At 41.2% G+C, this 20,456-nt stretch overlaps 1 protein-coding gene across 10 annotated transcripts in view; it reads left to right on the top strand.

The window, feature by feature from the left end:
- Nucleotides 1-20,456, top strand: part of ralgapa2 (Ral GTPase activating protein catalytic subunit alpha 2) — a 97,332-nt gene that overhangs the window by 69,539 nt on the left and 7,337 nt on the right. For all 10 annotated transcript variants that reach the window (XM_086147530.1, XM_086147509.1, XM_086147502.1 and 7 more), the window contains 2 exons: nucleotides 779-906; nucleotides 18,211-18,332. In XM_086147530.1, the coding sequence (XP_086003656.1) occupies nucleotides 779-906; nucleotides 18,211-18,332 (250 nt within the window). The remainder of the gene's footprint in view (nucleotides 1-778; nucleotides 907-18,210; nucleotides 18,333-20,456) is intronic.

The following is a 20,456-nucleotide window of genomic DNA, read 5'->3' as shown; positions in this document are numbered from 1 at the left end:
TCTTAGAACAGTGTGCGTGTGCATGGGTGTTTTTCTACAAATGTAATGAAGCTACATGTATCTGCCTGCTTGTAACATTTCAATATCTCGATATCATCAATATCTCTCTATCTTTAATATCATTTTTTGTTTTTATTTGACTGGTTATTTTACTCCATGAATTAAGATTTATGGACGTAGCGAGAGAGGATATGAAGGTAGCTGGTGTGAGAGAGGGGGATACAGAGAATAGGGTTAGATGGAGAAAGTTGATTCGCTGTGGCGACCCCTGAAGGGAAAAGCCGAAAGAAGAAGAAGAATTCTACTACATGAATTACCAAGTAGAAGACAGCACAATCTTTTGATGGCATTCATGTCAACTTCCAGGTCAAATGACTATTGGACTCCAGTGATTGAGGGCCTCCATGAGCAAACGCATGTACCCTCACATAGTCACGCACTGCAGCTAAAATACATTGCTTTGCTTTGTATTTGATTGTAGACTACAAATAAGGAGATTGTTTTGGACTATTTGTCATTCTATTTCACTTTGCATTGATTTGCATCAGATACGGTTTATGTAGTTGTCAAACAAATACAGGGAAACTCTACATCCATCTTGAACTCTTTGCCTAAACAGATGAAGAAAGGATTGGGGAAAAAAAGAACTATGAAATCAATATTCTCTTTCTGACGTGTATACAAAAGCGTGGCATTGACAAAATGAACTTGTTTATGATGTTTAAATGACTTGTGTTTTTGGTCTTGGCTCTCCCTGTTTTTTCTATTGCTCTCTCAGGTTCCCTTCTTTGGGCCATTGTTTAATGGTGCCGTCATAACCGGGGCTCTGCTGCCAAGCTTGGTGCGAGCTACCTGTATCAATGCCAGCAGAGCCGTCAAGTCCAGACTGACTCTCTACCAGAGTTTGTATCCTTTACTCCTCATGTTGTCTGGTTCATTAACTTTTAACAGTCCAATATGTGGATGGGTCAGCTAAGTATTAAGTTTTTGTTCTGTAAATTCACTCCTGAATAATCAATCAATCAAAAGATAATTATTCAGTTAAAAAGGCTGTCAGATTATTCAGATATTTTTAGCACAACTGATCTCAATTTTCTAACATAAGCAGCCACCCATAAGGTACATTCACATAAAATACATTAACATGCTTGTCACATTAGCCAGTGTACACAATTGAGTGCTGACAATGATCTTTATTGGTTTGGCTATTTTACATACAGCTATTAAACCAGGGTTGCACAGCCTGAAGCTGCATGGGAGGTTGTGTGAAGCTGTTTTGTGTGCAGATGCTGTGTCATCATCTACTACTTTTAATGGAGCATAGGGAGAGCCAAACTTGTAGTAACATCAACAAATGCATATGGACACTTACACATGTGCACACCCATACAGCAAACAGGCTCACTCACTTCCCTTCACCCATCCTTCCAACACTGAGCCTGTCTCCAGCTGCAGTTGTCAGTTGGTTTTAAAAGGAGTGTAATCACCAATGGAGAGTAATTAGCATGTGAATGTCAGCAGTTTAGGATTGGAAGGGGCTGTCTCGATGGCCCCTAGAGGGGGAAACCTGATCTCTCATAACACTCTGCTCCATCCCAGATAAAATGTACAGCGCCGCCTTACCAGAAGTGCAGCACCCTTCCAGCGGTTGCTATAGAAACTGCCTCAAAACAGATTTAATTTGGGTTAAATAATTGTACCTAGACTATGTCCTTAAATTAATTAGTGTTTTTAGGCTGGCATGTTTGGTGCAAGTATGTGTCTACAGACCATCTCATCCCTTGTACCCTATACTTTGATCAGATCTTATCTGTATGCCCCCAGGGCATGCTGAGTGACAGATGTCTGTTACCGTACGCCAAGAGAATTAGCACTGTGTGTGTGCGTGTGTGCGTGTGTGCGTGCGTGCGTGCGTGCGTGCATTCGTGGTGGGGGGGCGGCAGCCGCAGTCCTATTTGCGTTGTCTGGGTTGGGCACCAGGCCTTGCAGGACCCCTAACCTTACCTGGCATTCCTTAGCAGAGCAGCAGACGGCACAAAATCATTGACCTATTCCAGAAGATAAGCGCTACCTCTGGAGTTCTGATGTGGATATGGTTACAGGCCTCTGGCAGTCCAGGGGAAAAGATGAATGAATGTGCCAACCAAAGCATGCTGCCAGCATTATAATCAGTATTTCTGTCTTGTGTTTTTGTCCCTAGCAAGAGAGGCTTTTGAGGATTGATAGCATAACCAAAACTTTAAATTGGGGATTTGCCAAGCGATTGTCATCTAGTATTCCATTTTTCCCGAGTGACAAAATGCCCTCCATTGGCATGAGCCTTTTGCTCTTTTATCAGTTGCCATTCTTCTATCTTTGGTTCTCTTTCTCTTTCGTATGTTGGAACAATGATCAACCCCCCTTTTTTTAGCAGATTTGTTTGTTGTGCAAGATGAAAATCCTCATTCTTTGATTACCCCGTGGCAAGGCCTTAACAATTCACAGACTGCTCTCTGCCTGTGAGGCCACTCTACAAGGTAATTAGTTGAATATTTCTTCAAAGAGAAGCTATATGACCCCTGTGTGTCCTGATAAAAGGCCAGTATGACGCTCTGGCCCCCTCTCTCGCTCTGTCACAAGGCTAGAGAGGACTCCAGCAGTCGGCTTCAACGCTCAGAGGATCTCTCAGGCTAATAGGATTTGATATTGAAAAATGACCACAAGGAACATTTTCAGAAAATACACACAGATAGGCCTTAAGAGTGTTTTTCAAGTAGATGCTCCTCCAAGCTATATCTGTCTCCCCTTCACTGATCTTTGAAATTTGTGTTATTACATTTGTTTTCTTGCTGTGTCCAGCATGCAATGTCAGTTAAAAAATTGCATTTTTGTTGAACCATAACCATAGACATCATATAACAAGCCTCTCACAGACAACTCATAATGTATCATCTATTATTGATAAGGCTGATGGAAAATGCAGCTGATCTCGCTTTGTCTGTTCTAAGTGGATTGTCTGCAAGTGTTCCATCCCTCACAGTTGCTTTTTGAATACTTGTGACCACAAAATGTGCTACATGAAACAACTTAATTTTTTACTAAAGCACATTCTGTTATTGATTCAGGCACAGATCAACGTAATTATAGTCATCCAGTACCTATACAGTATTAATCAAAAATACCACTTTGTGAAATAAAAAATTCAAAAAAGATGCTGTGATTCTTTGTATCACCTTATCACAGCCGAGCTCTGGACACACTTGTATGCTGCTGTGTTCAGTGTCACAAAGAATAGATTAGAATCAGCTTTATTGTCATTATTCATGTAAGGATATAGAGTAACGAAATGCAGTAGGTCCTTCATATTGTCACTGTCCAGAAGAACAGTTTAATTTCTCTCAAAAACACTTGAGTTTTATTTGCTGTCCATCACTAGATGTATTTTGGGAATTGTTAAGGGTAAAACTGACTGTGTGCATGTGTATTGGGGAGATGGCAAGTTTCTAATAGGTGAGACAGTGCAGAACTGACCTTGACTCAAAGCCAGAGCCTTCCTACTGAATAGAATCAATAGCCTTTGCACACTGTCCTTAGCCCCCATCCTCTACTCTGACACACACATAAACACAATAAACAGACACACATTCACACACAGATCCATCTCCAGGCAGCGATCAATAACTCTAATCTGTTTCTGCCCTTCACCAGTCATGCGAGCTAGGCTTTTAGGTGCTGTGCTTGCATGCGTGTGCATACATGTGTGCGCGTGTGCATGCACACAGTTGTAGAACGATGAGAGGAAGGCTTTATTCTGTCAGTGGAACCCAGAAAACTATTGAAATCTGTCATGTTCCCTCTGAGGCCTATGTGAGCATATCTAAAGTCCCTCAGCTCAACAAAAACATGTACACAGTCCAGGTTGCTGTGTGCTAAAGCTTCAATGTATAATATCTTCAATGTACTACTTTGGGTGTCATTGCTGCCCCCTTGGACTCCAAAACCTAATACAGTCACTGCTTTGATGATGCCACAGCATCTCAGCCTTTTTCAGCAAGCTGCTATCCTTCTCTTAACGTTGTTTTTTGTATTTTTTAGAATCCTTACCTAGTAGAGACTAAAGTGGGCCTGTATGCCTGACAGGGTGTAATGAATGGATCTGCCATGTTGGTGTTCGGACATAAATTATTAAGCGTTGCTGATAGGTCTAATTTGCCATTAGTTGTGCTATAAATGTCTGCAGGCTTTCAGATAATACTTGTCTGTCTCTATTACTGAGGAAAGCATTGCTCGAGTGGGCACAGTGAGATGCCAAGCCAGTGATTATGTTGAGGGTTTCATGTAAAGCTCTGAACTGATATGAGTATAACAAGCCAACTTCCTGTTTATTGCGAAATAGGCTGTCTGGTTTAAAGTTGGTCTTCAGTTGTTTATGCTATGCTGAAATTGCCCTCAAATCAGCTTGAATTATTGCTCAGTGGCTAATATGAGCAAAGCCAGAGCCTATCAGTATTCCTGGATGTAAGTCCCCCATTTGAAAAGTTAATGGAGGCATTTTTATTTTTTTTCCTTCCCCTTGGCATCTGCAGGTAAGAGGGGGTTTGGCTTCAGAAACCAATTCTGACTCGTCCTGCCCCAACTTTGCCACTGTGTTTGTGGTAGATCCTGCCATTGGCTTCGATGGAGCGGCTGAGAGTTTACACAATATTTGGGGAGGCTCAGAGAGAGGGAGGGGTCTCTTCTCCACTGAATGCTTTAGCCTAATCCCATTATCAGTGTAGCGCACTGCCTCCCAGCTCCTCTCCCCTCTTTATCCCTACACCCCCACCCATCTCTCCAGCTGACCAGCTGTTCCTGCCGGGACTTGCGACAATGTCCGATGTGTTCAGATCAATGAGTACCAACCCCACCCCACCCCCGCCGCCCTTACTTGAACACATATGCACAGAGTGAAGTCCAGGCACAACCTAAGCAATTGCTCAGCTCATTATTTGAGCCTTTGAAGGCCTACAGTGAGGTGGATGCTAGTTGTAGAAAAGGGTAAAGGGAGAATCTTTTGAGGTACGCAAGCACAGGCCTGTCAAGCCCCGAGCCCTGACTTGAGAGGCAGCCCTGCTCGGATGACATATGGCGTCTAGCGTCATACAACATCCAAAAGTATTCTCTCCCTTTGCCCCTCGTATCCTCACCCCCTCCCTGTCTTGCTCCCCTGCAGCAAATACAGAATGACTCATGGCATTACTCATTTTTTTCTTTACCCCCCTTTTCCAACACACAAAAACTGAAAAACACACTTAACTTCCTCCTCTTGCCACAATATCTCTAACACTAACTGTTGGTGTGTATGTGTATCTGTATTTTACCAAAGCTACCCTTATTTTGTTGTGTATCTGGTTTCTTAATATTGTCACAACTGGCTGTAATTACTTGCATTTTTGTTCTACAACAAAGTTAGTTAGTTTTTTTCCTTTCATTTCAAATTGGTCTACCCTCATCTCATTTTCATGTACTTGATTTTTTGCTTCTTTACAATGATAGAGTTGTAAGATTTCTAGAGCAAATAATTGAAAATTGCCCATGCAATGATAACAGACTGGTTTTCAAATTGTATTTGTCATATTCTCTATTTCCAAACTTGAAACCTCACCCCATGCCCCTCCTGTTCCCTCTCCATCTGTTATGTATTCATGTCTGACATCTGTCTGTGTGTGTCTTACATAGTGAGAGTGCGTAAGACTGCCAGTTTTGTGTTAGATCAGACGCTAATACTTAGTCAAGTTCATAGTATCAACCTATCTAAACAGTTATGTAAATCTGTTTGTTTGTTTCCACTAGCCCTATGTTGATATTTGAGTTTGTTTTTTTTTTCTGTTTCACAGATGACAGTGTTGTTTAACTGTTTATAATCACTAAATATGCCCAATGTACATCTGTCATTTGCCTCTTAAAAAAATACTATATGCCAGTAATATCAAAACATTTCCAGGAAACTTATTTGAGGTTTATTGTCATATTGTTACCATTCAAGTCACCTTGTCCACATCATTTAGTTCTCAACCATTCCACTTAGATTAGATGTTAATCAGATGATGTCCATAATGTGTTTTTTGCTAACTAACTCAAATCCAATGTTTTCAGCATGTAATTACAAGATTACATTTTATCCATATAAAGCCAAAAGTCTAAAGTCAAACAAATTAAAAATATGAGGTGAAAGTGCACTACAGATAAAACTTCCATTTCACTCAAATAATGATCTATTTCTTTGTATGATATTTAAAAGCTGTTCAGACTGAATAAAATAGCATATTTTCAATCTTCTTTCTCAATAACTATTTGCACTTTTCATACTTTAAACACTTTTGTTTCAGCCGTCATCAGCCATTTTAATCCTTTTCATTTCTCTATATTGGTATTTGTCACAGCTTCAGATGTCTGGTATTGGCCACACCCCAGTAACACTAGCCCTTCTCATTATTCTTCTAACTTTCATCAAAAGTGTTACCGTGTATTCTTTTGTAAATAGCAAATCCACACGGCTACATATTATAAAACAAAATTATTTGCTATTGTCACATTAAAAAAAAATTGATTACATTCCACATTAATCTCCAAATTGCCCTAACTTTTGTGTCACACCTAAGCTGGCATTGACTGGGCTACTGTTAAGAGACATTTTCGATGTGACTGATGTGTGTTGGGAACTCCTCTATCAGGGATTCAAGAATTGTCTGCTTAGAGTGATTAGCATCCAGCTAACGATTCCATCTGTTCCTCTAGCCCTTTTTCATTAATTAACTTCCTGTCTCTCCCCCATAGCCAGCCAATGCAATGCAAAGGCAAAAATTGTTAACACTCTCAGGTTATGCAAACTGATGCCCTGTACCCTTTTCTATAATTGCTCCAAGTATAGGGGCATTCTACCCAATGGGTGCATTCGAATCGATTAGTTATGATTTGTTTGTCTCCCTTTTGTCTCAGGGTTCTTGAAAGGCTGGTTGCTGAGCTGTAGTGCCTGGAATGCAGGAATAAATGGGAACACTTAAGTTGTTTTACTGTTTTGTTTTTGTTTCAGTATTTGTTTTTGCAATGGTCTTGGCAGTGATGTGAAGCCTTATGTCTGTCTGTCTGTCTGTCTGTCTGTCTGTCTGTCTGTCTGTCTGTCTGTCTGTCTGTCTGTCTGTCTGTCTGTCTGTCTGTCTGTGAGAGAGAATTGCTTTTAGGGGTTGTGTATTGCATTTCATCCCTGCTGGTCCATTATTCATCTTCCGAAGCAGGGAATCTTGAACACACTTTAACAGTTTGCTCTCTCACTATTCATTCACACCTCCAGTCATCCCAGCAAAACTCTTGTCTCGTCTTCATTTTGCCACAAAATACATTCTTTCCTCCTTTATGTCCTGTCCTCCCTCCGTGTCTTTAGTTACAAGGCAGTGGACAGCTCTTTGTCCAGCTAAAGCTGCCCTCTTTGTTTGGTCTGCCTTTTTTATCCTTGTGCTAATCGCCATGGTCGTGTGCCTGAGTTGGACCCCATATTTCACACTCAGCTCTCCTTTGTTTGACATACCGCCCCTGATAAGAATCCCAATTCTAGGGCCTCTCTGATATTGAAATCCAACAGCGGAATAGAAAGAGCCTTCAATCATCCATTATCTGTGCTCCAGTGATTACCATTCAATCTACCATGGTCCAGGCTCCTCAACACCAGCCCCCAAGCCCAGGCCATCCCCTGAAAGAACCTGCATCTCTTAACACTTATGTCACATTCGAGTATATCCATAGATATTCCTGATGTCTTGAGGTGGCCCCATGTTGAATGCTGCTGGGAAATGTCAGTGAAATGTCACTTATCACTCTGCAGTGGAATCTCTTGTTTGTAATGTGGTCCCTGGTTATTTGGTACTCTTGCAAGGAAACCTTCTGACATTATTGGTGTCTTTGTTCTGAGATGGCCATTAAATTTCAATTTTCCTTTTTTTTTTTTCTTTTTTTTGTGAGGAAATGAAAATTGCTCTTTTTTCATAATGCTGCAATGCTTTTAATGTCACAGATTTAATTGGCTGTTTTAAGATGGAATTAGTTGATTATTTATAAGTTGCACATTAATGCCTCTTTAAAAGGTTCAAAGGCAGTGTCTGCTCCTCTGCTGGCCTCTGGCCATTGTTCTCTTTTAGAGGGTGTCCTTCTGCCTCGCAGCATTTGCATTTTTGCACAAAATCGAATTTTCTGCATTGACAGACAAGGCAAGGCAAACAAAGCAGTTACAAAAAAAACATTTAAGTATGCATCGCTGTGCATTGTGTGCCTCTTCTTAGAGAAAACAACCTTTGATATGTTAATCCCGATAGCCTGTGTTCCGTTGTCAAGTGGTAATTGTTGCTGAAAGAGACGTTTTTGAGAAATATTAGACAAATCTTTCACTCTTCATCTTCCCACTATCGCACAAGCTTTCATAATATTGGAAAAGATTTAAGCAAAGTTTTATTGCAATAGAGACAAGTAAACCACTTTTTACACCTGTCAGTGTTAATGGTAACATAGAAATTATTAGTTTTTATAGCATGAGAAAGTATTGCCATTGAATTTGATTGAAGTGTGAGAGAAACCGTGTGTTGTAAACATACACTTGTCAACGATTATGCATGTAGATTTAAAATAGCTCTTTTTTTGCTACATTTAGTGTACACTTATTCATTAGTTATGTATAACCTCTAATCGTTATTGATAGGACTCTAGGTTATTTGGGTACAAATCTATAGCTTTTATCATTCAAATGACTATTTCCCTGCAGATCTACAAGCCAGGGGGCTTTGGAATGGGGCTTTGTGAAGGCAGATATTGCTAGGCTGCTCATACTACACCCACTCTTTTTTTTTGGATCTGCTAGCTTTGACGATATTCAGCCCCCCTCCATCATACCCTTCTGTATGGATGTATAGCCCTTCTCGCTCCTCCATCTGTTTTTGCCCACCCATGAAAAGTTCCATTGTAAACTGCAGGATGCACAGTTGACATGCCGCTATCTCTGCTTGAGCTAATCAAGGCAGTTCACCAATCAACCCATGGTTCCAAGAGACCCTAGCCAATATATTTGTGTTTGGCAAGAACCGCTGTCTTAGATCTTTAATTGAACAAGTTTTTTTTACAACTTTGCCTCCATCAACAATTTTCTCTTAAAGCTTGAATGGGGCACTATGCGTGCCTGCAGAATGATAGTCGGCTCCTGATTAACCCTGGAGTGACAAGCTAATGTCATTGAAGAAGGGCCACCTGGCTAGGAGACTGTACAGTCAGCTGCCACTGAAGGGCCAGAATAGGAGACGACCAGGTGTTGGGCTCCAGCCCCCCTAATTGTTGCCATGTAATAGCCTGCTTGACTGCACAATATAGCCTAGGGGTGAGGATTAGGGAAAAGCTATTGCCAACATAGAAGTCTGTTTTCTTTTCTTTCCCCAAGGTTTTGTGTTGAGATTTCTTTTGGTATACATCTGTGAACATACATACATACATACATACATACATACATACATACGCGTGTGTGTGTGTGTGTGTGTGTGTATGTGTGTGCATGCGTGTGTCTTCTGTTTGCAGTCTGCCTTATCCTTTGCAATTATTGTAACTGTAAGGAAGAGGCCCCCTTTTCTAGCACCCTTACCTATCTAGTACACTTATAATTCTTCGATTATTTTGCTTCTGATCAGAATGAGGTTTTCCCTTGCCCATACTTATTATGGAGGAAGTATGTTCTTTCCAAGATAATTGTATAGCCAATGTCAATCAGTTACAATTTTATGGAGTGGTGTTCTAATTCATAAAAATAGCAATTAAAATATTGTCTCACTTTATTTATCATTTTTACTTCTCCCTGCCTTATCAGCAGCAAGTTCATTCACTGCCATCATTTACAGAAGTTTTCCAATGGGATGAATAGTGGTTCTTGCAGTCTGCTGACTAAATACTGGTATGCATTTTAAGAGGTCAGATCTCATTGTAATCATAATGATACTGATTAAAATATGCCGACAATACACATATGAGACTAAATTAAATCCCTCGGTACCTAATCTACTCTGAGTATTTGCAACAGCTGTGGTCACATATACTCTAGCCCTAATCATTATCATTCTCGCTAAATGCTTGGCATTTTGCATAAGGCCACAAGGCTTAATTGGCCCGTTGAACCTTTATGATTTGGGGTGAGGAGGGCACAGTGAAGACACAAGATTCATCTGCAATGCACTTGCATTGGAAGCAGGGATGTTCGGTGTTCACGTATTTCAGTTATTCTGTAACACAAGGCACAAGCATCATTAAAATTGCAGGATGCTCTCTTAATTTAGTTTTAATTTTTCAGCAATGCTTGTTTGAGCAAAGCCGGCAACAATGATGTCAGAGCCATTTGGGATGAGCCAAAGAGTTGAAACCAGCTTGTCTAAGGCTGGTTTTATACTTGTTAAATGTATTTGAAATGCTAAAGGGCTCTAATCTTCTATGTGGTTTCAGGCTGCGCAAAACACACAGGAAGGAGTTATATTGTCTCACCTCTATAATGATCATGAGGCTTCTATTTTGTGCCAAGCAGCTCGATGAAATTAGAGGTGAAATGACCCACAGGGAATCAGGAGGATTTGAATTCAAGACCTGGATCCGTCTAGTCCTTGCCAGTTTCATCTTGAACTTTTTATTAAAAGTTCAAATTTAAATCAGATAGATGTTCCAGTTCCCTGACTTGATTCTCAACTATTCAAATAGCAGGAAGTGAAGTGAAAATTAGACGCATATGCACGTCTGGCTCATGTGATACACACCTTTGTCCTGACCTAATATGTATCCATAAGGCTGAGGTATTCATGTCAGAATGGCCATCATCACTGATAAAGGCAACCTTCAGAGAGAACTGTCATCCAACCAGTCACAGAGCTGTATCTGTTAATCTTCATCCCTATCAGCCTTTTGTAGCTCATCTTATTATGACTTTCTGTTAATGCACAGTGGTGGCCTGCGTGACTGTCTGGCCATAATGGGCCTGTGTTTGATTAATCATGTTGATCCATTGTGTTTCACATCTAAGGCTGCTGCGTTAGTACTCACCAATAGAGATCAGAGTCCTTTGAAAGGAGATTGATTACAGACTCAGCTCATCTGTATACACAAGCCCAGTCGCCTTTGATGGCAGCCCTGCCATGTTAAGCAAACCACGCCATAGCAAATTATGTTGTCACTTGTGATTTTGTTACCATCTTGTTTCCATGAGTTGTTAGATGACCGTGTGCTCTGTCATTTCTATTCTCTGAGCTCCCAACAATCAGTTGCTTTAACATAGTTTAGGGGTCAACATTTACTTTATAGTAGGTGCTGTTCTTATGATTTGTTGCAGAGCAAAAATCGATTTTTAGTCTCCTCCAGAGGAGCGATGGGCTGCCAGAGACTTGGTTTGCTTGAGAAAATGGGTGACTACTTCCTCAAGTCAGCTCATAAATAACCAGTTCATGCCAGCTAGCAGACATCAGATTTTGTCTGCAGCTGTGGCAAACCTGTGTGATATCACTGATGGGCAGTGATGATGTCACAGGTTAGGAGTGATGTCATAATCATAACTCCCAATCCCGCTGTCTGAATGCCAGATGGACGGTAGAGAGGTGTGGAGGTTGGACTATAGAAGCCCTATCTGTGGAGAATTCACCCCTCAGGAGATGTCATTAACCCTGGCTTACTGTTTGACCCAAATCCTTTGGGAGCGGTGAGTTCCACTTTCTCAGGCCTTCTCCCTAATTAGGCCTCCTGTTTCAATTTTCTGAAACCAGCTATCACTCTAGAGCTTCAGATGTTATTTCAACACACACCTAGAAAGTGGATGTACAGACACTTCCACACTGATGCATTCAGACATTTTTCGTCCTGTTTCTGTCTACGAGAAAAAAACATCTGTTTAATGAGACTCAGCTTTTATGTGGTTGCCCTATAAAATGGAGCAGGATATTCACACACAAACACCATTCAATCACCCTACCAGATAGAACCTGTCTTTCATGCTCTGGCTTTATCCATCTTGATTTGTTTTTTTTCCATCCCTTTTTCCTGTTATTCTGGCTCCCAGCTTTTTTGCCACATTCCCCCTTTCTTCCCCTGCCCTCTGTGTGTGTGTGTGTTACTCTGTCTAAATGTCCCTGCCTTAGTCCCGTTTTCCCATAATCACCTCACACCTCCGAGGGACTCTGCTGAGACGAGCATCACATCTCTGTCCTCACTGTGACAACAGGTTCCACTGGAGCTCACCACCTGGCCTCTCTCCAATCAACACCTGCTCTGCTTTATCCCTCTTTTTTCCCCGTTCAATCTCCACTTTCTTATTTAATAGTTCCGTATCTGGTTTTAATCGCTCGTCCAGTCAGTGTTTCCTTCATATTACTTTCTATTTTCTACCCCACCATCCAGCCATTTTTCTGCGTTTTATCTGCTTTCCATGACGAACTGTTTATCTTTATTTTGCTATATCCATTTCTCCATGTCAGTTTCTCCTGATGGTTTTGATTCATGATTTAAATCCATTAATGTCACATATGTGCACTTTGAACGTCTTTTGAATGGTAATGACCATGAAAGTAATCTGACATTAAATGTGTTGTCCTGCTTCCAGTAGTTTCACCATTCGTACAACTATACACCGTTTATGTAGGAGGTTTGACCCTAAAATGTTACCAGCAGATTAGGCCCAATACTGTTTGTCTATTGTCTGATAATATCATCATTAGTGTGCATTTGGTGCACCGCAGGGCACTGCACAGTTTAACAAAAAGATAATAGCTATGTCTGCTTTCTCCATTTTTTGCCCTGCTTTTAATCACTGCCAAGCTCGAATGAACTTCCCAATTCCTTGCCCTGAACAGGCCAATTATGTGACTGCTGGCGTCAATGGAGCTGTAAGCTACTCCTCAGCTCTTCTCTTCACCAAGGTCAAGCTGATTGGCCCAGGTTAATGGGCAGATGTTAGGCTAAGAGGGGGTGGGAGTGGGGGGTCAAGCACCAAGAGCCACCCCACCATCTCTAAACTGTTCCTCCTCATCACAAGAGGCCCCTTTATGACAAGTACTTCTAAAAACAAGATTAACCTTGGTTGTGCTGTGGAGGCTTGAGTTGTGTAAAAGAGATTGTATGCCAGAAATTTGAAGATATTAGGTAGATCTTTTTCTTGAATGAGGAAGTTCATATTTCCATTTTAATGCATTGTTCCTAACTTTCCTGGAATGAAATTCAACATCCCTTCATAGTCAGCTTCTTTTACTTACCATCAGCATTCCTTCAAAGATTTTCGACTGTAATCCTGCCCAAAAATGTTTGGTGGTATAGTTGCTTGCCATCTTAAGGCAACATCAGAGCTGACCTGGGAGCTATATTTATTGCCTCAGTTCCTTCCTTTCCAGTGTTTGCCTCAGCTCTTGCCCATGGTCTTATGAGTATAAAAGGGAACAAAGAGATTTTGGCAGTTCACTATTTAGATGGATAGATAGATAGACTGTACAGATAAAATAAGTAGTAGTGTAGCGTAGTAGTGTTGTGGATATAGTTCTCTCTGCCTGTAGCATGGTTGGGTTGTATCTTTTAAGATTCTGCTGATATTAATTTGACAATTCACTGTAATGTGAGCCCCGATAAGTAGCTAATTTGTATTCAATGTCACTGTACTGTGCAGCTTTAGATCATGAGGTTTTCAGTGTTGGTACCCTAGATGCTATAAACGTTGTCAAAAGCGGGGTGTTTTGGCCAGATGCCTGAAAATCATGGTTTACTCTTGGGTGTATGATACAGAAAGGTTTCTTCATACTTCAAGACCAACTCAGTATCACAAGATAAAAAAAAAGTCCCTTTTTGAGAACCCTCCTATTTTTTCACGTCTATCTTTGCTGAAGTTCCGAATCACCTTGCTTCATGGTCATGTGTACATTGCGGACAATGTATGGCATGTAAGTGTATTTTGTGTTGGTCAAATATTGTTAGTATGAGATGAGTTCTTGATTTCATTCAAATAATGTTAGGACTGAGTTTTACAATTTACAATGGAATTTTTGACATACATATATATATATAATCGTAGGCTCATCTGAAAGGCAAGGCAGCATGTATATACATAGAAATAAATAAATATTAGAGTGTACTTTGGGTTTTTTGAGCATTTTATAGAATGATATAAAAATAGATTCTTTAGTGTCTCTATCTTATGGCTTGCTCGAACCGCCAATATGGCAAGTGAAACGATGTAACTTCCCATTGACTTTGACTATTCTTTGTTGATCCAAATTTCTTTGGAATGGATTAACAAATGCGTCTGAGGGATATAAAAATATACAAGGTTGTATGGCACAAATTAAACACATTTACATTTAATCAGAAAAAGGTGCTTTTTGATAGTATTGATATATATGCCAGCGCTGTGTATTTGAAAACTGTTTGGTTGCGAGCTGCGAGGTGTGTGCTAGGGTAAGCAGAAAGACAGGCTGAACCGAAGTTGACCTAAAGGGAAAAACAAGATGGGGGGGCAATATGAGGTATGGTCATGTGTGTGCGTGATACACATTTACTGTATTTCCTGTTTGTATATCTTTGGGTCAGGTCCACATCAATAATGCAGACAAAAAAGGGATATGGTAATAATGATTCAGGGGGCAGCACCAATGCAGAATCCTGCTAATGAAGAGCCATCTGAGGCCTACACTCACCTTGAACATGGGCCACTGCAGCTGCCCTAACCTTGGCTTTGATCCAGAACGATGCTTGGCCCCTGTTTTAACCCTAAGAGTTAACCTGCTGACCCCATCCTGCCATCTGGACCACGCGTGCGCGCGCGCACACACACACACACACACACACACACACACACACACACACACACGTACGCACGCACGCATGCACACACACACACACACACACTCACAGATCTCTATGCACATACTCATATATATCTTGGCATTAGTATCTGCACAGGTAGGATGTTGATGGGCTGGTTTTTGTGGTGTTAATTCAGTCTGATCAATTTTTCAATCTCACAAACTGCATAATATGTGTCTATACATAAGTGAGTACATTTGTGTTGCACATCCTGTCTTTTGGACAGATACTATCAAGTTACTCATTCCAACCATAAATTTGTATCTTGTTTTACTTTCGGATAATAATACAGGGAGGAACAAGGATGATAAAGTTTCAATTGTCCTCAAGCATCATCATTTTAAAGACAAACAGAAATTATTTGGAATACATTTATTAACCCCCAACAACAGTCTCTGCATATTGTTTTTTCACATTGTCACAAACCTGATTTTCCCCAGAAACATCACATGGTCTGCAAATACTTATATTGCCACCAAATCTTCCGCCAATCTAATAGAAATGCAGCCACTTGAAACCTTGGAAATTCCCAAAGTGGTGCAACCCACTCCAACACATTGCCGTTACTGTTTGTCCACCCAGCTAAGCTGTAAATGACAGTTGAGTTATGGGTGACTTGAGTTGTAGTCCATCTGTGGAAATCTTTAGCTGAATTTTTGCTGTATAAAATATAAGAGAACAAAATAGCAAAAAATACAATCTTAAAGGCTTTCATCGTATGTAATAAATCTGTCATTACAAACCAATAGCACAGCAAGGCAGTTATGAGTGGAGTGCTGTCAATTATTTCTTACCCAGAAGTAGGTCAGTGTCAGTGGATTTGGTGTCTGACATAATCTATGCATCACTGTGCTGGATGTGTCCCTTGATTAAGTTACTGCATGGAGGCAGCAGCATCTGGGCATATGCAGAGTAACAAGCTATGCCCCTGGGATGGTAATTAGAGACAAACAGAAAGATGAGGTAGCATAAGAGAGAGAGGGAGAGGGAAGACAAGATCCCCCCTTGCTATGCATCAGGACTGATTTCTGTGCAGCAATTTTTTCCAAACAGATACCATCATAGATATTTTTTAAGTGAGCTGATCAAGGCTTTCCCTTGCACTGTTCTCCAAAATACCTTCTATAAAATTAGTCTCCATCTCTCACTGCACGTCCCTTACTTTCTCCTGTCTGTTTATGATTCTACTCTTCACTACCTTTTACTTTGTTCTCTGATGTTTTTTTGTTTTTTTTTGTTACCCAGTATAATCCATTTGTCTAACTTGGACAGAGGACAGCGGAAGGAAGTAGTGGAGGAGAGGCGTGTGTCAGAGTCAGAGAAGAGCGTCTGTTCCAGCTGGAGTCAATATTTGCTTAAGGAATCTCAATAACAGGCCCGTAGTCATCTGCATCTCTGATAATGGATGGCCATATGGCTCTGTTGACCCACGCTGTGCCGCCATTCTCTGTTTCTGTCTTTCTTTCTTCTCTTTCCTGAGCTGGCTTCTTTCACTCTAACTTTTCTCATTTCTTTTCATTAACAGTCGTTCACACTTATTTGTCTTCCACTTATCACTTTATGCAGGTGCATTTCGTACCTCTACAAATATCCTCTCTCTCTGTTTGTCTTCTATAAAAACCGTGGTTATGACCCACTGCACAGAGCTGTGACCCAGGTTGCCATGGAAGCAGAGCCTGGGTTGCCCACTCTTTGTCCAGCACTATTCCCAGCAAGTGACTGAAAAATGTGATGTTGCATGCCTGGCTATGACTGAATAACAGATTCATTTTCACAGTGTACTGCTTCTTAATGCTTGGACTCTAGTTCTGCAACACTCATCTTTTTGTCCAGTGAAGAACACTTATTTGGTTAATATAGACTAGCTTTTTCTCCAACAGACCTCTCGGTAGTCTTAGTTTTAGAGACAGCCAAATCTTGTCCAACAGAAATTTTGCTACAAAATCCCCGAAAACGTATTGTTCAACAGCTGTCTCCTCTTGTAGTGAGCATCTGTTATTAAAGGGTATAGTCAACAAATAGTTTACATTGCACAATAGATCTATTGTTTTTCTCTAGTTCCCAGTGTTGTTCTTTCTATGGGCATCAAGGGTCTACACAAGGGTCCTGCCATCAGTTTCAGTTGGCTTCATTATTAAACTGAATCTTTTTTTTTTTACTCTTCCCTGTGTCCAATCCTGGATTTATTTAGTAGTAGTATGCCCACCACACCCAATGGTCTGTACCGGCTCAGGTACCCCCAATAAGGCATTGGTCATGGCTGCCTTGGCCCCTGCTGTGACAGCATGTGCCCATAAAGCCTCCTGCTCAGTCACTGTCTTGTCCTATCTACCTAACCCAGACCAGAGCCTCTTGGCCCAGTCCAGCCTATCTCAACTCAGCCCGGTTCACCCTTGGCATAACTGACACACCACCTTGGCAGTCAAAATGGAGTAAGGGGGTGGGGGCCCCTTGTGGTAGCCAGCAGAGATGTGTTTGTGCCTGTGTGCATTCAAAAAGCAATTTGCTTAGTGTTGTCTATGGAGGAATCATGGCCACAAACAAACAGCTGTGAAAATGATCAGACTTATTCTCATTCATGTACAGTACATGTACACACATGTGCTTGTTATCATTATAATATCAGAGAGACCTTTTTACTCAAGTAGTTTCCTTTGTGATATTTTGCTCAGCACGTGATTATGATCCACAAAAGCGCGAGGCACCTATGATAATGATATGATAATGGACATCAGAATGCTTTTCACCTTCACCCGGCAGCCATTTTGCAGGCTTATTTATTTATTGGACTTTCCCAATTTCAAACTCCGCAATCCATCCTACATGCTGGCTGCCCAGGCACCATTCGCTGCTTGTCACTCTGAATTTCAAATGGCTCCAATTTTCCCCCCTGATGGCACTGAGAAGTGGCAGGCAGAGCATTGGGGAAGGTGGTCCTAGACATGCTGCCTACAGTGGGGGTTCGATTATAGAGAACAGAGAGATGAGAGGGGGGACAGAAGATGTTTGCAGCCTCACACCGGCTGTAATGTATTCTTTTTTATGATTATTTTAGAAAGTGCTCTCTCATTTGGGCTGTGTGGCATGGCTGATTGTTTCATTTTTGCTCCGGGCTACGTTGCTGATGGTGGTGTTTCCCTGCCTGGTAAAATAGTTCTTCACTTTCCAAGTCAAATATCTCTCCCGCGTACAAATGAAAAATTCAGTTTGTTGTTATGATTTGAGTCCTTTTGTTCTTTAATGATCTTCACTACTTAAAGACAAACAGCAATGTAGAATCTCTAACTCTTCTTTATCATTCTGTTTTCCTTGTGTATCATTATGTTATTCCATTTAACGAGAACTAACCAGCTATGAGGAGCGGGCACTCTATTTGGAAGCTATTGTCCAGAACCACAGAGAGGTCATGACCTTTGAAGACTTTGCCTCACAGGTGTTCACCCCCTCTACTGGTTATCCTATGAGTGGAACAGGTAAGATATGAATCAAACTGTACCTCGACTGCTCTTTGTGTTGTTGTGTCTCTGTTTTGCTAATGTCATCCTGTTTCCAAAATATTCCTTCATGCCTACTTTTTTCCATCTTTGTCTTATCTTATTTCATATTTTCCATTGTCTATTCCTTTTAATTCTGACCGGTCACCTCCTCTCCCCATCATTCTGATGATGCTCTTTCCTTCTTACACTCACTGATGAATAACAAACATGTCTGACTGTTCATGCAATCTGACCCGCTCTCTACTTCCTCAAGCCCCACTCATAGCACTTTGTTCATCTCTTCCTCCTTGGAAAAGGATCTTTCCACGCAATTTCTTACCTGTGAATATAAGCAGCCTTGTTAAATGGCAGATGCTGTGTGTTCGTGCACGTGTTCCCTCATGAGATCATTCACAAACACTTAAAAAGCCATCAAACACAGCAGCTTGCAGATGTCAGCACAGGGTTCTTATCTGTTCATGATGAATAGAGTGAAAAATGTGCCTTATCGTGTTCTTCCTACTTGTACCAACCATGATCGATCTGCAACAGCACCAAAATCAATACCACATTGCACTTCTCCACTCTATTTGGTTCTGTCAGACATTGTGTTTTGACAGGAAATGTATTGCACATTACCACACCATAGACATAATGTTGTTTTCACATCTTTTATTGGTCTTGTGTCGTGGGCACATATTGTTGTACATATTCATATAATAGACTAAGCATATTATTAAACATAATATATGTAATGTTCATATTGAATCTGCAGGCATGTGAAACATTTACCTTCCATGGGACCGGTAAACTGCATGACTTTAATATTGACCCATCTCTACTATCTCAGTATATTATTTCCTCAACACTGGAATCTAGTCATTAGTTTTATTGTATTGCTGAGAACTGAGGACTAGAGAAGAGAATTGAACAGAGCACAGTTGAAAAATAGAAAAAAACATCGACCCATAAAAAAATTGAAATTTGTCATGCGCCAGTCCCATATTATTAAGCATATGGTTAAACATAATATACCCTTTATGGCCAAAAGTATTCGCTCACCTGCCTTGATTCGCATATTAACTTAAGTTAAATCCCATTCCTAATCCCTATGGTTCAATATGATGTTGGTCCCCCCTTTGCAGCTGTAACAGCTTCAACTCTTCTGGGGCGGCTGGTTCAAAGCACAAGGTTCAAGAGTGTGTTTATGGGAATTTTTGACCATTCTTCCAAAAGCACATTTGTGAGGTCACACACTGATGTTGGACGAGAAGGCCTGGCTCTCAGTCTTCGCTCCAATTCATCACAAATGTATTCTATCAGGTTGAGGTCAGGACTCTGTGCAGGCCAGTCAAGTTCATCCACACCAGACTTGGTCACCCATGTCTTTATGGACCTTGCTTTGTGCACTGGTGCACAGTCATGTTGGAAAAGAAAGGGGCCAGCTCCAAACTGTTCACACAAAGTTGGGAGCATGGAAATGTCCGGAATGTCTTGGTATGCTGAACCTTTCAGAGTTCCTTTCCCTGGAACTAAAGGTCCAAGCCCAGCTCCTGAAAAACAACCCCACACCATAACATGTCGTCCCCCCCACCACCACCACCACCACCAAACTTTACACTTGGCACATTGCAGTCAGACAAATACTGTTCTCCTCGACACCACCATACCCAGGCTGGTCCATCAGATTGCCAGATGAAGAAGCTCAATTTGTCACTCCAGAGAACACGTCTCCACTGGTCTAGAGTCCAGTGCCAGCATGCTATATACCACTGCATCCCATGCTTTGCGTTGTACTTGATGATGTGTGGCTTGGAAGCAACTGCTTGGCCATGGAAACCCATTCTATGATGCTCTCTGCGCACTTTTCTTGAGCTAATCTGAAGGCCACATGAAGTTTGGAGATCTGTAGTGATTGACTACAGAAAGTTGGCAACTTCTTCGCACTATACGCCTCAGCATCCACTGACCCTGCTCCATCAGTTTACGTGGCCAGCCACTTCGTGGCTGAGTTGCTGTCATTCCCAAACATGTTCATGTTCTTATAATACACCTGACAGATGACTGTGGAATATTAGGGAGTGAGGAAATTTCACGACTGGATATGTTGCACAGGTGGCA

The sequence above is a fragment of the Fistularia commersonii genome, chromosome 1 (genome assembly GCF_037954325.1).
Source record: "Fistularia commersonii isolate RoL2024-O1a breed Wild chromosome 1, RoL_Fcom_v1.0, whole genome shotgun sequence".
In the NCBI taxonomy this organism is placed as follows: Eukaryota; Metazoa; Chordata; class Actinopteri; order Syngnathiformes; family Fistulariidae; genus Fistularia; species Fistularia commersonii.
This window is presented reverse-complemented; position numbering and strand designations above follow the sequence as displayed.